The sequence below is a fragment of the Atractosteus spatula genome, chromosome 7 (genome assembly GCF_055471065.1).
Source record: "Atractosteus spatula isolate fAtrSpa1 chromosome 7, fAtrSpa1.hap1, whole genome shotgun sequence".
NCBI lineage: Eukaryota > Metazoa > Chordata > Actinopteri > Semionotiformes > Lepisosteidae > Atractosteus > Atractosteus spatula.
In genome coordinates this window covers 18,186,150-18,203,390 of record NC_142712.1, presented here as the reverse complement: position 1 = coordinate 18,203,390, position 17,241 = coordinate 18,186,150, and the positions used below count along the sequence as shown (strand labels likewise).

Sequence of the window (17,241 nt, the reverse complement as noted above, 5' to 3'; positions counted from 1 at the left end):
TCAGAAAAGTTCTTTTCATCATGAAATATCAAAGTGCACACTGAAATAGCCTTTTACCTAGCTTAAAATATCTTGCCATCAGGCTTTTAGCATTAGCATCAGATTTAAGAGTTCAAAATTGAACACTATAGACTTTGTAAATGTAATATGTAAAACCATTATTTTATATTTAAATAACCTGTTTACATTTTGGTGAAGTATACACTGAAAATTGTCTAAAGTCTCTATTCAAGAAAAATGTATAACTTGTTTTTCATATTCCTGCTGCCTCACAAATAATCTTCCTCTGTGATCAACTTAAACTGAGTCAACATCACTATCACTGCAGGCATTTCCTCAGTGAAGATTAACCATTAACTGCTGTAGGACCAAATTTCATTTTCACTGACCAGGCAAAAATTGTAACCTCTACGTTGTTTTAAACTTCCTCCTTTTTCTTTATTAGTACTAATTTGTACTTGTGCAGTTTTGGCATAAAAAACTTTTAACGTAACCAGAAATGAGGATCATGCCCAATATTCAACAGCTGCTGCTCAAGCAGCCTGGAAACAAGATGATGTTCATTTCACTATCCAGACATGATTTAAATGTGTGCTTAGTCATCTAAGCAGAAAAAAAATAGACCATTTGTTTTTGAACATTTCCTTACACAACACGGGGAGAAGCCAAGAAGAGGGAGAGAAATCTTCAGAAGACCATTTTAAAATTGAGGCCCTCCTATTTAAAAATATTACTATATTTTGTTTTGGAAGAGCCGCCCCAGCTATAAAATGCTATGACTACAAAAAACCTCCCCCACTTCATCTCCTTTCAAGGCTTCCACAAGAGCATCGAAGTTTTTGAGAAGTCAAAACCCAGATCCATCAGCCGTAGCTTCCAAAATCAAATACTGTACTTTCAGGAAAGCAATCTAGCATTTTGTTACTTTTCTTATAGCTAGAGGCTACTGACAACTGCATGCTGGAAGGGACCGCAAAGTTTTCAACCAACATCTTCCAAAACAAAAATAACTGATATTTACCCCTGTAGAAATTAAATTTACAAAAACAAACTAGATGAGCAAGGCTTGAATTTCACCATAACTTTAAAGTGCCCATTACATGGATCAAAATTTATGTTTTTGTTCCCCAAATATCGCTTCTTGTCTTGTGGATCACATTTCCCACAACCAATTTTTCTTTTTGCGTGTGCCAGTTTTCTTAAACAATTCTAATTTAGAATAGTGGAAAAACACTTAACATACGGCAGTCAAGAGGTCAGCGGCAATATGTCATATATACCACAAAAACTAGTTCCGCAGCCATAAGAAGAAATCAGAAGTCCGATATTCATGCTCCATTTGTGTGATTTGTCTGCTCGTAAGAGGTGCAAAGGTCTTTGCTCTGTAAGTACGGTTCTTAAAGAAACAAGGGAGCCTGTGTCCTGTGCCAACAGGCAAAGTAGGGCAATAATAAAGCTGCAACTCGAACAAACTTATCTTAATGCTAGCAAGCACTTTGTTGGACACTGAGAGAGAAACTGAACAAATCAAAAGGTGTAAACCGAAATCGGCGATGGCTGCAACAATTCAACCACAAGGTCTCAGGTGTGTCGAGTCAATAAGATCCAGCATGAATGCACTGCGCAAAAGCTTTCACGGAGCCACAATTTAACAATTTGGATTTTTAGTTCTTGAGAGAAACTTGTTAATAAATGGTCCTTATTTTAAAACTGAAGCTTTAAGAGAAGGTAGTCAATTCTAAAAATACAGAAATACTCCTGGTTTACGGTACTTAAAAGACTCATAAACAGATAAGGCACACAGAGGGAAATGTTACATAGCAACAGCAGATATGCTATACAATGAGTCATACACCTGGGTAAATTATGTATCCTGCTTGTGTTTCATCACACCAAATACACACAGATATTACCCTCCTCTATAAATGTCACTTTGTTATAGAACTATATAGACCCTATTAGTGACTTAAATGTCTGCCATATGGCAAAATCCTAAAACACTAATGGCAGTTTCCACATCATTTTATATGCCATATTGCTTTTCCAAAATGCCGTGTTTTTAGGTGGCAATTTTGAAGACTTACTGTATATATATGTGAATACATCCGTCCTGAGAAACACCACGAGGGGTAGGTTCAGAAGGCATCATTCTGTTCCATCAATTCATCGGTACCTCTTTATAAATAGGCACTGACAAGGCAATGCAAGCCAGAGCACATGGTGTCTCACCCAGAACCAGAAGCCATGTGCTTGACTGTAGTTCTCAGGCTTTTTAAAAGTTAAAAATCCGTCAGCAAAAGTAGAACAGCAGTTGGAAAATGGAAGACAAAAATATAAAAGCTTGTGGGGAAAACTTTGTATTGATGCCGTTTACTTCCACAAGTTCCACACAGGATAATTTTACCTTTAACACCCGAAACAAAAATGGGAAATGTTTCAAATCATTATGATTTTTTTAATTAATTTATTATTTAATGAAAAAGTGTTAGAGAACTTTAAAAGCAGTACAAAACACAGCAGCCAGACAAACTCTGGGTCTGAGTGGAATGTGATATTCAGAATAAGAGCACTAAATGTTAAATGTTATTAAATGTTAAAAATGTTATTAAAACTGAAACCGGTATCTTTAAATAAAAGGTCTGAAAATTCTTGGATCATTAAGATGCAAGTAATCAAACCAGCAAGACAGGCTAAAGGGCTCCATTTTTATATTTTAAATGTTGTTGATGCCTGGGGTCATCCGAAAAACATGCAGAAAAAGGCAGAAATAAGCCTTCATACGCCAAGTCAGTCTGATGTTCCTTAAAAGAAGCTTTCCTGGATCTCACATTTTAGAGGTCAGAAACTTCAAATTCTGTAAGGATTCACCCATTATGCAACTAGGTCAACATTAAGATTGTTTCCCTTAATCAATGAGTAATGCATGCATCTCAAAACAACTCAGCCAACAGATCTAGCTGTGCGTTAACACCTGACATGAATGCGGACATTCATATGTACCCCCAAAGTTCCGTTTCTCTTAGCTATGCTAAGAAACCACAAACTTAAAAAAAGAGGTGTTATAAGAGATAAGCTTGTCAAAATTGTGTGCAGATGATTTGTTTAACTCTTAAGTGAATCTACGGTAGATAACGAACACTTCTCACTTCAGTAAACTAAAGATCAGACAAATTAGATGAACACTCTAAGTTGGTTTTATACTCTTCATCCTGAAATGGTATGCTCTGTAAAATAAAAAGCCTTTTAAACAAACAGCTTAAAATGCATATGTATATTCTATAATTTACAAATTCTTTTTTTACATTCTTTAAAAAATCTTTCAGAATTTTGGTTCTTCCACTTTACTTCCAATATCCGAAAAAGAAATGAAAGCAAGATCAGTGAAAGAAACTGATAAGATGAAATGAATGTTGAGTAGACAATGACGGGATAATGCTGAATTATTAAATGTCTACTTTATTATATATTTATACAAGGTCTTTATTCAAGTCCATTTACATTAATGGGTATTTTCAGAGTTTAAGGACAGACATCCACACTCATTCACTCAAATTAACTTGCAGCACAGGCCTAAAAATGTAAAGAAGGATATCTGCCAATACCCCAGAATTAAGCCACATCTTTGGTAATTTTATCTAATATCAAGACATGCATGAATAATTCCTTAAGATGAACTACTGTTTTTTTTTTACTCCAAAATATAATAAAATTGTTCTATTATGGTGATTGTGGGGATCATAAGAGAACAGAAGCTATATTTAACATTGTTGGGGAACATATTTTAGCAATGATCTGGTAAATCAAAAGATTAAAATACAGAATCTCTTTCACACAAACAGATCAGCTTCTTAGGCAACCAAACACTCCCAGTAAGTCATGACTTAACAAGCCCTGTAACAACCAACCCAGAAAATATAAACTATATTGCTTATGAGGAGAAAGAAATACTAGACAAATCACTAGTTCCTTTCTAGTTTGATAATACTCCATGGATACGTGTCAATTATGTTCAAATTCATTTTCATTGAAAGAATTCAGCATTAGCAGCTTTCACATACAATAGAGAAACTATCAAAAGTAAACTTATGTGACTTGTACTATACAAATCCTTATTCACACATTAACATGCAGCACAGGCCTAAGTATGAACACCTGATAATTCTAGGTATTGTGTGTGTTTCTGGATTTTTTTTGTTAAGTATTAGTTGAGAAACTAAGTTGGCTACAAGTAAGCATGCACTTACATGTCCTTTGTGAAGTTAAGGTAATTGCCACTCTATACTGATTGATACCTTATTTCATCTTGTTCACTTCAATTTTTTTCTGCAGTTTTCAAAATTCTATATTCTCAACAGCTGTGTATTTCCTCTTGGGGAAAAAGGTAAATTATCCATTTATTGGTTGTGTTTGTATTATTGCTTACCTTTGTGTTTTAAAGAGTTGAATTTAGACTAAGATTTCATTGTGCAAAACAAATTTTAGAGGCTCTACTCCTTAAAATGTCACTAGCAGACTCACTAGCAATTTTAGCATATTTAGAGAAGACTGCTATCGATAAGGTTGATTCCACTTCTTTGCTTTTCAGTTTTTAGCAAATCTGTACTTCTTTTCACTCCGTCTTCAGTACCACTTCATTTTAACCCCCATTTGGTAGGTCAAAATAATTACAAATTGTTTTAAACCAGAAAAACTATATCTCGCCCTAGGAGTATAATAGTTTGGGAACTGCTGCCAGAAAACTCACGAAGTATTTCCTGTTATAGAAGAAATGGTCTTTAGGAACTGCATAACAGTAGACATCCTACATGTTCAAACACGCAAGAGGTTACACTGTGCAACAATGAAAGCTCACTCAGTTTGCCAGTCTACTTCTGACAGGCCACACACATCACTAATTTTCTAGTCTAAATGACCATGGTACAATGAGTGACCAAGTGACAGAAAAGAACCTAGAGAATTCAAGAAGTGTCTTCTGAAGAAAAGTACTGGAATTACTCATCAAACCAGGAATGGATTTAGAAATATTACCTTAAAAACCCATCAGATACTTTTAATGTGGAAAAGGATACATTGTCCTTACTTTAAGCACCTTATTTCAACATGAGATGGCATTTTCCTCCTTTTAGAAAATCTGTACAAATAAAATTCAGCTAGCATGAGAATTCTTTGAAGAGAACTACCTAGCACATCTAACCTTGAGAAGCAGCCGACCCATTAAAGAGTTTGAAACCATTAGGTATAAACCTTAATTCTGTATTATAGAAAGGAATTATTTGTGAAATAAAAGGTAGCAAATTGTCATGGATTAAACACCATTTTCATCAGGTTCTAAAAGCACATTCCTCACAAGATAACACTGGGCTATTCTGACACACATGGTGTAGGGAGAAGGTTTAACTCTTAGGTTCTTAAATATTGCAAAAAATAAACCCTTTCCAAGTTCCAAACAGAGCAGTGGTTAATGCAGTACAGTGTTACATTACAGAACAGAATTTATATTCCCTTACTCTTTTATATGATTTTAGTAACTTCCCCTTATATATATATATTCATTCAGCCAGTTTTCCAGCTTCTCATGCAGAATTTCCTTTTACACCTTCATGGTCTGGTTCATTCTGCTATTCTCTCGGGTTAATTTCACAGAATATTCAATTTACCTTCACTAATACAGTGTATAATAGGCTAAACTGGAATTTAAGATTTGCAATGGCGTGAAAGCAAAAATCTTATCTGATAGAAGAATGGGGAAATTAAACAAGACTAGTGCAAAAGCAACTTATACCACACTTCTAACTTGACTTCAGAAAGTGATAATGGCTTTAACACAATCATTATGTCCTGTATCAAGCACATCCTGTGTCAGCACTTCCATGCCATTTCTGACTCAACCTTGCTCCGAGTGTCACAATAAAGCACAATGTGTGTCAATGTGGGGAAAACAGGTATGAATGCAATTGTTCTTTGAGTATAATTAATCTCCACTCAATTAAATGTTATTCAAATAGCTGCTTCGCCCACTGCATGCCCGAAAGAATCCCAAGACAAGGCCAAAAACACCATGGAAACCAAGACTTATGTGGTATTTAGGGCATTTTATGCAACAGCCAACAGCGTTGAAATATTCAGTGTAATGATACCAAATGTCTGTCAGGACTCTGCTCCAGAAGAGCCCAGGTGAATTCTAGTTTTCATTCTAGCTGAGTTTTTAACTGGACATTAAAAACTGCATAAAAACTGCAGGTACCCCGGGTACGCCTGCCTTAAAGCAATGGACCCCACCATAAAGCATGGAATGGTGCTCCCAGTAGCCCAGAGAAATAAAAAAAGTCTCTATTGCATTAAGAAACCACACCATTTTCTTGGACAAGTCAAATTAGTATATGACAAATACCAAGGGATTGAACACTTTTAAAAGCCACTGTATAAGCATGCAGCAACTGAGTGAGATGAGAAATGTGCTCTTATGGTTATTACCTTTACATTTCAGTAAGTTAAACCCTCTGTATACCTAGGCTTTCCTTTTCAAATGGATGTGCTCTATCAATTGCCTGCAGGGTCTGAATACCTCCCAACATTCCCTGTGCCCCTTGGCCAGCTTGCTTCAATTAGGACTCCCCTTGAGCCGATAAGCTAGTGTCCAGTTCACTACTGCCTTTTATAGAGGTCACACCCAAGGTCAGCCTTGCTTACAGTCCTGCATTTTTTAAATAACTGTGGGCTCATACCTTCTCACAACCAGCCCCGAGAGAAGTGAACCCGAAACCTGCACAAGACATGGGCTGACAATCTAACGAGCTCAGTTTGCTGGGCTCATTTTTTGGGCAGTGAAGAGGAGGTTGGAAAGGCATGTTAACCAAAGCAAAGGAAACTGGCTGTGTGTGAGTGTAGGCACATCTTGGGGGGAAAAAAAAAACAAAACTTCACGACATGCACTGAAAAAACAGTTGCCAAACTAGTTTTCTCTATTTCGTTTGCAAGTGAAAACATGTTCTGGAAAAAAGGAATAACTGCAGCTAAGAGCAAGTATTATCAACACACTGCCAAGTTTTATCAATGCCAGAGAGGAGGTTATGAGGGAAGAGCGCAGAGACAGCATTTTGCCAAACACTCATTTCAAGTAGAACATTTCACCTGAAAATGGTTTTGGATATAAAAACCACCACTTGCTGGGTACAGACAGCAAAATCTATCAGATAACTTAGAGGGCTCACCCTGAATGTTGAAGAAATGTCTTGACCAGCAGCCATATCACTCTGCAACTCACAACTGACAACCCACTGAAGCTAAGCAGGTGTGAGCCTGGTCAGTACCTGGATGGGAGACCTCCTGGGAAAAACTAAGGTTGCTGCTGGAAGAGGTGTTAGTGGGGCCTGCAGGGGAGGCTCACCTAATGCCCCAGTATAGTGATGGGGACAATATACTGTAAACAGGTGCTGTCCTTCGGATGAGACGTAAAACCGAGATTCTGACTCTCTGTGGTCATTAAAACTCCAAGGTCGTTTCGCGAAAAGAGTAGGGGTGTAACCCCGGCGTCCTGGCCAAATTTCCCATTGGCCCTTACCAATCATGGCCTCCTAATAAATCCCATCTATGAATTGGCTTCATTACTCTGCTCTCCTCCCCACTGATAGCTGATGTGTGGGGAGCGTTCTGGCCATCGCATCATCCAGGTGGATGCTGCACATTGGTGGAGGGGAGTCCCCATTACCTGTAAAGCGCTTTGAGTGGAGTGTCCAGTGTCCAATTATTATTAGCAATTATACCAATTATTAAATGTGGTTCCCTTTAATATGACTGACGTGGTATGTTCTAACTTACATACTGGTTGCCTATCTCACAGTTCAAATGGTGTAAACAAAGTCCTTTTCACACATTTAAGTCTTGAAACCTCATAACTGATACTTAAGTACCATTTTGGTACAGTATGTGTGATTTAGCTATATTGCCAGTAAGTCATTTCATAAAGATGGTTCAGAATTAAGAGATGGCAATGTCATAACTGCAAGTCTTGACCAACTCTGAGCCAGTTGGTGTGCATGGAATAAAGTTAAACTGTGACTGTAACGAAGATGTAAGAGAATGCGATGTCTGCAATAGCCCTTCTGTGTGGGCTGAAAAATGTGGTATTAATTGGTGTGCCAACGTACTAAAGGAATCGCCTTTATGGACTGGATAAAAATTCTGTTCATGCTAGTATACACTGTTTTCGTGCTCTCAGATTTTGAGAAGGAAGATTTTTGTTCTTTCACAGATACTGTAGTGCATTTTTGCTGCAATAAATCTGTGATCTATACTGTGCCTCAAGCTCATGGAATTTGACAAAGTGAAAGGCCAAAAACAATGCAGCAAATTCCCCAGCAGGAGACAGCACCATATTTTCAGGTTATGTTTTGGTTTCTATTGCCATTAGAACAAACTGTTGACTGACAGGTTTGACATTTGCATTCATGTTTGTTTTTGCTATATGAAAAAAATGATCATGGTATCTTCCTGTACCACCAAAGATTAAATAACTGTGCACTGTTTACAGGTACTGTAAAGAACATCAACAATGCTGCTAAAATGGCTTAGCAGTGGTCTGTGAGAAAGAGTAAAGGATCTTCACTGGCTGACTGGCTGAATTCCCAGCATGAGAAGTGGTGTGTGTGGATACCAAGAATATTTATGATGGGTGCTAATGAAAGAGAAGAGGAAATATGTAATACATAAATAAGACAACTTTTTCTGAGTTAATCTAATACAATCGCAAACAAGCCTTTGATGAAATTGTATGTGTAGAAGGAAAACAAAGTATTACTAGTGAATCTAGACAGCACTATTAACTTGACAGTAATTCTAGTTTTAACTCCATATTCATTTTGTTGCGCTAAAAAAGCTAATTATGAAGAAAGTTCATGAAAAAAATAAAAGCAAACTTTATAACTTTGAACTTTAAGTAAATCATGTTGTACACTCTGGAATGACCTTTTACATATATTAATTTACTCATCAACACACTGTTTAAAATAGGATACAGATAACCGAATGTCAGCATAACGAAAGAGTGAGAGGAAGTCTTTGGCACTCTGGTGTGGTCTGCAATGTTTAATTTAAACAAATGTCACCTAAAGTATGATCTACAGATTTCAAGAGCACTTCTCAGAGGTCAATACTGGGCACTAGAGCTTCCAAGATCAATGACAATCATTTAATTTCTTCAAAGTACAAAGGCTGCCAATAAAACCAGTTATTTTTCCAATGCGGTTAGGCATGGAATTCCATGTTAAATGCTTTCAAATTCTGTATACAAACTGATCATTAGACAACCGTGATAATGATCAGGATTTGAAAAATAAAAATATCAACTGGCTTTTGGTTCCAACCGCTGAAGGGCATTACAGCCACCCAAAGTAATGAAAAACATTGGTTTCGCAACATGTATATTTAAAAAGTCTACCCTGTATCAGCTACTGTTGATAGTCAGGTTTTAATAATGCTGCAGAGGTCTTAATTTTGACAGAAAACAATGTTTCATTACTTTTCAAGAGTCACTGGAGATAAGCAAGTCATAGGGTCGGTCATAGTACGATTTTAAAAAGCTGAACGGCAGAGTAGGGCTTCATGTTCAGTTCCTGCAGTGGTTCAGTGTTAATTATTTTCTGTTAGACATTGACTTTTGTCTAACAAACCTAGTTGTGAACCTAAAGTATGCAACTCATTCCAGGGATAGCACCCTTGATAGGACCAGAGGAAAGCATTCCAATTAATCAAGCTAAGAGCTCAAGTGCAATTGCAATGAAAGCCAGAAGACACTAAGGTCTCTGAGCTGAGTTTTGAGGTTTGAAGAACACTTCTGAGACCATGGAACAGCAGCTATTGAGACAGAAGATTTTAAGGTCTAAAAAGGATAGAGGGGAACTGCTACTCACTTAACTGAATGGGATCTTTGCATTGCTTTACTACTTTGTGGTAAAATTTCAATGCATATTGACTAAACCTATTGCTTGGTTTCCTACAATAAAAGCTATATTATGACTTATGTCTTAGACTTATGTCTTCGAGTTCTATAAAACTATAAAACTATCTGGTATTTTTTACAGAGAATATTTCACAAGAAAAAGCTACAATCCCCACTCAATCCCAGTCCAGGTCAGTCTTTGATTTAAAGACATGAATCGGCACAAGTGATTAATGGCTCAGATGCAACGAAAACCAGCAATCCGATTGCTCGTTCGGACTTTAGTTGACCTATTCAGATTTTAAATTTTGGTTTAAAAAATAATCTATTGCTCTAACAATGTCAAAATACAGATGCACAATCTCTCTTAAACTTGTTTATTAAGCATTCTCTCCCTTATTTCTGACTAAACAGCTAAACAGTAATGATAATTTATCAAACACTCCCACAGTAAAGTGTTTTCTTTCTTTTACAGAGATGATGACATAGCTAAATAAGGGAAGTTTCATTGCTCTTGGAATTGAAATTGGCAGAGTTGATATGGACTACAAGTCCCATTCAACGTTTTAAGAGCCGAAAGCAAATTTTAAAATGTTTCATATGTACAGTAACATCGAAATAACTTACCCTGCAATGAAGACAGTGGACTACATAAAAAGAGTCATACTGTATACTTGATAGCCACAACTATATACTTGTCATTTTGCTAAATATTTGTTAAATCTGTGATATTATATGTGTAACAATGAGAATTCACACTTAGAAGCCTTATTAATAAAAGTAATGTAGAACATTTAAAGAAATATGCACTTTCCCACGGACTTAAAGGAGGGTTTAAAATCTAATGTGATTAGTGTGTTAACATGATTAAGGTGGAAAACAATTAGAGCTGTGTAAAAGTTTTATGGCTGCAGTGTAGGTTTTAGTAGAGAGTCTCCATGGGTGGCCATGCCAGATGCAAAGTCCCACTTTCTAAAAGCCAGCTAAGCGGTGAAAAACAGTTTAACAGATACCTGCCTGAGAAAAAAACTAAAGCAATTTAGCTAACCTACACACAAAAGGATGCACTCCCATTAATTCCTCTAATTGTGGAACATAATATACAGTATAATACTTATTTATATACTCTCTGTGATTCCCATGTAATCATGGGTGGAGATGGGTGTACAGTATGTGGTTTTCACCACCCAAGGTTTAGTATTATTTCTAGAGACTGCGCTGCTCCAATAAAAATGAAAAGAAAAAGAAATCAAGAGACTTCACAAAGAAAACTATACACATCTGTGATGTAAAACACCACCCAAGAACATACAGCAAATCCCTAAACTAAGCCTAGCAATGAATGAATTCTGCAAGGAAAGGGCATGTTAAAAGTGTAAATTACACATTGCACTGAAGAAAAAGAGGTATACAGTATGTACAAGACCAGGTGTCTGCCTGCAATATGCAGTACGTAATGACATGCAGCTTTCCTTGGTCAGCTCAGAGTTTTTTTGAAAAGCTCTCAAAAAGCCAGCCCACAAATTCCACAGTTACAAGCTTGCATAAAATCACACCGGAAGATGAAAACCCAAGCTGTATCATTTTCAATAACTTTTAGGAAACAAACTGACATTCACTATTCTCTAAATTCTGCAAATATTAAGCAGCCTACTACCCTATGTAGCCAACACATTCTTATCATTCCTTGATTAGCAATGCCTATAAAGTCTAAAAAATGCAGTATAGACATCTACCAACTGAAGGGCTACAAAAATAAATCAGTTTAGATAAGTAATTTTCAAGATAAAAAAACTAAAGCAAAACTTCTGTACTTCTACAAGACATGAGCTTGTTGAAAAGAAATTTCTGCAGTCCAACAAGGAATACAAAGTGCCGTTATGGAGTACAAATTATAAATTTTACACATGTACAGTTTATCTTGGAGAAACAGCTCGGTGACAGAACTGTAGTTTGAGAGAAATAACTATGGCAAGTTTGGTATCTACAACCAGTTATACAATAATAATAATTGCTTACACTTATATAGCGCTTTTCTGGACACTCCACTCAAAGCGCTTTACAGGTAATGGGGACTCCCCGCCACCTACACCAATGTGCGGCATCCACCTGTATAATGCGACGGCAGCCATAGTGCGCCAGAATGCTCCCCACACATCAGCTATCAGTGGGGAGGAGAGCAGAGTAATGAAGCCAATTCATAGATGAGGATTATTAGGAGGCCATGATGATAAGGGCCAATAGGAAATTTGGCCAGGATGGCAGGGTTACACCCCTACTCTATTAGAGAAATAACCTGGGATTTTTAATGGTTTTACATCTCATCCGAACGATGGCGCCTGTTTACAGTCTAGTGTCCCAGTCACTATACTGGGGCATTAGGATCCACATGGACCGCAGGGTGAGCGCCCCCTGCTGGCCCACTAACACCTCTTCCAGCAGCAACCTTAGTTTTTCCCAGGAGGTCTCCCATCCAGGTACTGACCAGGCTCACACCTGCTTAGCTTCAGTGGGTTGCCAGTTGTGAGTTGCAGAGTGATATGGCTGCTGGCCATATGTATATACACTTTGATTTGACCAAAGGAAAACCACTGGGAATCCATAGTGACAGAAGGACCTAGTTTTTTGAGATGGGGATTAGTGTTGAGTCATTTGAGGCTGCTTTCTAATAAATCTTGCAGGTTTACTTTTGCCTGCCCATTAACAAATCCCCTGTATGATCCTGATGTGAACAGTGGAGTGGACAGAGGAGTAGTGACCTTTCTGCAGCTCAGTGTGCATGACCAGCTGGACTTACTCGGCAGATGACAGCTCTAAAATTTTTCTCCACCACTGATACAGATTCATAAAGCACTGGGCTGATCAACAAGACGGGGGCTTATAAAAATGAGCAGAACCACACAAGGAAAACCAACATAAAAAAACAGACAACAAAGTATCACTTCAATTCACGCTTGAAGAACTCTGCACATAAAAACCTTATTAAATGTTGGTGAGTCTACTTTATGTTACTCTTTTCATTTCAGGAGTAATATTTTAAATAAATAAATAGAAACAAACCTTAGATTTTTTGATGCAACATATTGTGCAAGCTCTCTACAATAGCAATTTACAGTTTGTATTTAAATGTCTGTTTTATGACTATTTTTAAGCTTGACACTAAGTGAATAGAAGTAAAAAGGCACTCAGATATACATTTTTGAAAAGCTAAAGAATAATTTGTCATTCATGACAGACAATGCCATGCTTACCAACGGGGTGAAAATAACTCTGAAATTCAAGACATAAATGAGGGAGTGGAAAGCGGAAAATGAGTCACAAGAAAATACAATAGAATTCTAGACAGGAATCTGGCAGTAAACTGGAAAATAATAGTGACCTGGAACCAACTCAAGGGAGAATGCAAACATTATTTCACTCTGGTGAAATCTGAAGAAGTACTGGTAAAATAAGTTATTAATATAACAGTATAATCATCATATAAGATCATTAAATTCAACTGAGATAATTAAATTCACCCATTGTTGACCTATCTTTTCAGTTCTACCATCCATTAAAGCTATATCATGCCTACTTATTAAAAACAAAACTACCAGAAAACAGATTTTTCTAACTAAACATCCCCATAGACACTGACCTTTCTATCTCATTGTAAGTTACTGCATTCACCCGACTACAAAGCATTACAAAGCACTAGTGCCAAGAAGATGTGGTTAGAAATCAGTGCCGGAGGTAAACTGTTCTATACAAAAGCCATTTAAAAAGCTAGAGATGCCACCTAGCTGGAACTATTTCTTAACCATTACAGATAAATTGAGCCTTAACAATATAAATGTAAGAAGAAAATTCACTGTGTGATTCCTTGTAACCACAAAGGCCTCAGATTTTTATACTGATAAAACTACAGCTTCCGTTGCTCCCACTGTTTCTACAGAAGCCATGCTGCAGTTGGTTGGCTGTTAAACATCACACCATATAAATATGTACTAATTTAAAATAAGCTTCTCCATACACTCACACTCTACTTTCTATTACCTTATAATTGACCTGGGGTCAACTGATTTATTAAGCATAATTATGGAAGCACAAGACATTTTCCCTAGTAAGTTCCAACATTTGCAATGAGAAAATCAGAAAAAGCAACATTTTACTGCCTTAAGAAAACAGTGGTTTTCTAATCAGCAAGCATAATGTTGCATTTAGACTAAATGAACAACAATATTAAGATAAATTAACCTTTGAGCTAGACTGCATTTCTAAGGCTATGAAGTCTACAATTTCAACAAAGCACCAGCTTCTCTCCATCAGTAAAATAGCTAATCTAAACTCTCTTCACCACCATCCAACAACTACTTTATGTGACATTAACTCACTGCAGGAGCCTGAAAAAGAACCCTTATAAGGAATCTGTGAAATCTTCACCTTTTTACTACCCCCTTAGAATATATTAGGGTTTAGAAAATCAAGTTACATGAGTAGGTTTTATGGAGCTGTAAAACCTAAAACTGGAAAAAAAACATTTGTCGCACAAGGTCTACAGTTTGTCTTCAGTGTTAACAGAAGGACAAAAAGCAAGAAAATAGGGTACAGGTAATGCTATTTTTTTTATAATTCCACATTTGATCAGGTCTCTTTACACACCGATAAAATTGTCAATTTAAATAACTTGCACTTCTGGTTTGGTTTAGATCTTTTACTGTGGTTTTGATAAAAAGTCTGACGGTTGCTGTGAACTTCCTGTATGCCACTGCTTAAGAAGCCATGAAGTAGTTCTGCCACACTAAATGTGAAGGCAACAGTTCAGAAGGGGCAAAAGAAGATAAATACAGCTGCATGATAAACCGTTGCTTGCACATGTATCATTACAAAAACTGTCCTTGATTTAAGCTCAGGTATATATCACTGTAGTAGGAAGGAGAAAAAAAACATGAAATTACAAAAATACTTGCTCTCACACAGGGACACCATTATCAAATGAACTTGAAAAATCTGTTTTTGCTTTGTAATGCTTTCCAGTTTTCACTGACACTTGCTGAACATTTTTTAAATGAAATTAAACTTTCTAAGCCTTTGCAGAGCACAAAAATTATCCAGTACTTTACAGCATACTGCCTCAGTCACCTAATTGAGCAAAACATTAAAAATTAAATAAAATTAAAAGGGTTAATTCTCCCTACCACAACACTTCCTTGATTTTAATTTTCATTCCAATATAAACATATAGCTCACCTCACAAGAATTCCTATTGATACTTATTAAATACGTGCTCTGATGCCAGCGTACAGTATATGAAATTCTAATCCAGTTGTTTTATTCAATGCCGCGTTCTCCAGACAAGAGAGGTTGTAGGTGGTTGTTTCCTCTTCATAAAAACGCTGGTGATTTTCAAGCGTTTTTCAGCAGGCGAAATACAGAAAGGGCGGGAGAAGTGTCTGCTTAGCTCTGTGGCTTCCAAAAGCAAACAGACTGAGGGTGTCTGAGCAAAAATCCATTTTTCCCCCTGACTGCAAAGGCCATATACAGTGCAAATATTTGAAGTAATGAAAAAAACATTAAAAAGCAACTGGCATTGAGGGTGCATCATATGTGGTTCTATTTGCAGAAATCATTATTAATGGAGGCGGTTTTGAAATTGCCTTTCCAAATATATCTGCCTGTTCCTCAGTCTTTACAGGCACACAATCAAGACACACATACTGCAATAAAATGCTCTGCTCTCCTGACAGATGAGACCTAATGATGGAGCTCCAAAACCAGAGCCTGGCCTCAGCTCCTGCCAACTGCACCCTGGATACCAGCTACCGCTACACCTTCTACCAAGTCACATACAGCATCATATTTATCTTTGGTTTGGGGAGCAACACCTTGGCGCTGCAAAGGTTCTGGGCTTCATCGAAGACGCTCAATAGCACCGCAGTCTACATGGTTAACCTGTCTGTGGCAGACCTCTTCTTTGTGGTGTCCCTTCCCCTGAGGATCTACTACCACCACCACTCTTCCCAGAACTGGATGCCGGGGGGCACTTTCTGCCAGCTGACTTTCACACTTAAATACATCAGCCTCTACGGAGGTATCTTCTTCTTGGTGTGCATCGGGGTAGACCGCTACTTTGCTGTGGTCTACCCCTTCAACAAGCGGTGGAGGAGTGTGCGTACCGCTAGGGGAACAAGTGCAGGGATTTGGTGCCTGGTGTTAGCCCTCAGCATTTCCCTCCCCTTCCTACACACGGCTGTAGCCCTGCTCCACCAGCCCTGCCTGCTGGACCCATCGTCTAGCCGCAACCGCCTCTTCATCGTGGGCATCCTCCTCCTTGTGGAGGCTGCATTTCTGCTGCCCATGCTCCTGCTGCTCTTCAGTTACTGCAGCATCCTGCACGTGCTGCGTCGCCCTCACTGGGATCACCGCCGACCTCATCTGCGCAAGCGGCGAACCTTGACAGTCATTTACTGGGTGGTGGCCATCTTCCTCCTCTGCTTTGCTCCTTACCATTTCAACCTCTTCTGGTATACCCTCACCAAGGTGCAGCTACTGCCCAACTGCCTCCTAGCCAAGGCCAGCCAGGCACTACACCCCGTGGTCCTTGTCCTGGCTAGCTCCAACTGCTGCCTGAATCCTCTCATCTACTACTTCTCCAGCAAGATGTTTCACAAGGATTCTGCCACCAGCACTGGCAGCCAGTGAGCTGAACTGGGATACTGCAAATATGGTACCTTTTTTTTTTCCCTGTAGCTTTGTTGAAATTTCTTCCTTACCCCAACAAGATAGAGAAGAGAATTTGTGGCCCAGGACGTCTTCTACACTTACCAACCAACTGAAGTCCTTTGCAAATAAGCTTCAAAGGTACAGATCAAGGGACTTGATCTGACAGGAAAAGCATAGCGTAGCTAAGGACACTTTCAACACTGAACTGCCAAGCTACCTCAAGTGAGCCACAAAGATAACCTCTGAAAACTGACACCTTCTTTCCCATACTACACAGCAACTCTGTGATTTTTGGGAAGCATCAAAACCCTAGGAAACACTCATCCTTGTGAACTGTCTCTAAATGAAAACTCGGCCATCACCTGATGAGAAGAACTCAGGAATCAAGATACCAAAGAAAATAAGAACAAAATCTTGGTGAAAATAAATTTCTGCAGTCCAACAAGGAATACAAAGTGCACTTGTTCATGGACTACAAATGATAAACTTCCCACATTATAAATCAAGGAATGACAAGATCTCGAAAAGGTTCCAAGTTCTACCTGTAATAATAATAATTATTAATAATTAATAATTGCTTACACTTATATAAGGCTTTTCTG

General features: G+C 37.9%; 2 protein-coding genes across 2 annotated transcripts in view; one reads left to right on the top strand and one right to left on the bottom strand.

Moving 5' to 3' along the window:
• rb1 (retinoblastoma 1) overlaps nucleotides 1-17,241 on the bottom strand; it is a 94,907-nt gene that overhangs the window by 41,987 nt on the left and 35,679 nt on the right. The gene's annotated exons all lie outside the window — the stretch shown is intronic.
• LOC148830680 (lysophosphatidic acid receptor 6) lies at nucleotides 15,674-16,618 on the top strand. Its single transcript, XM_088920181.1, has one exon. The coding sequence runs from the start codon at nucleotides 15,674-15,676 to the stop codon at nucleotides 16,616-16,618; it is 945 nt and encodes a 314-aa protein (XP_088776307.1).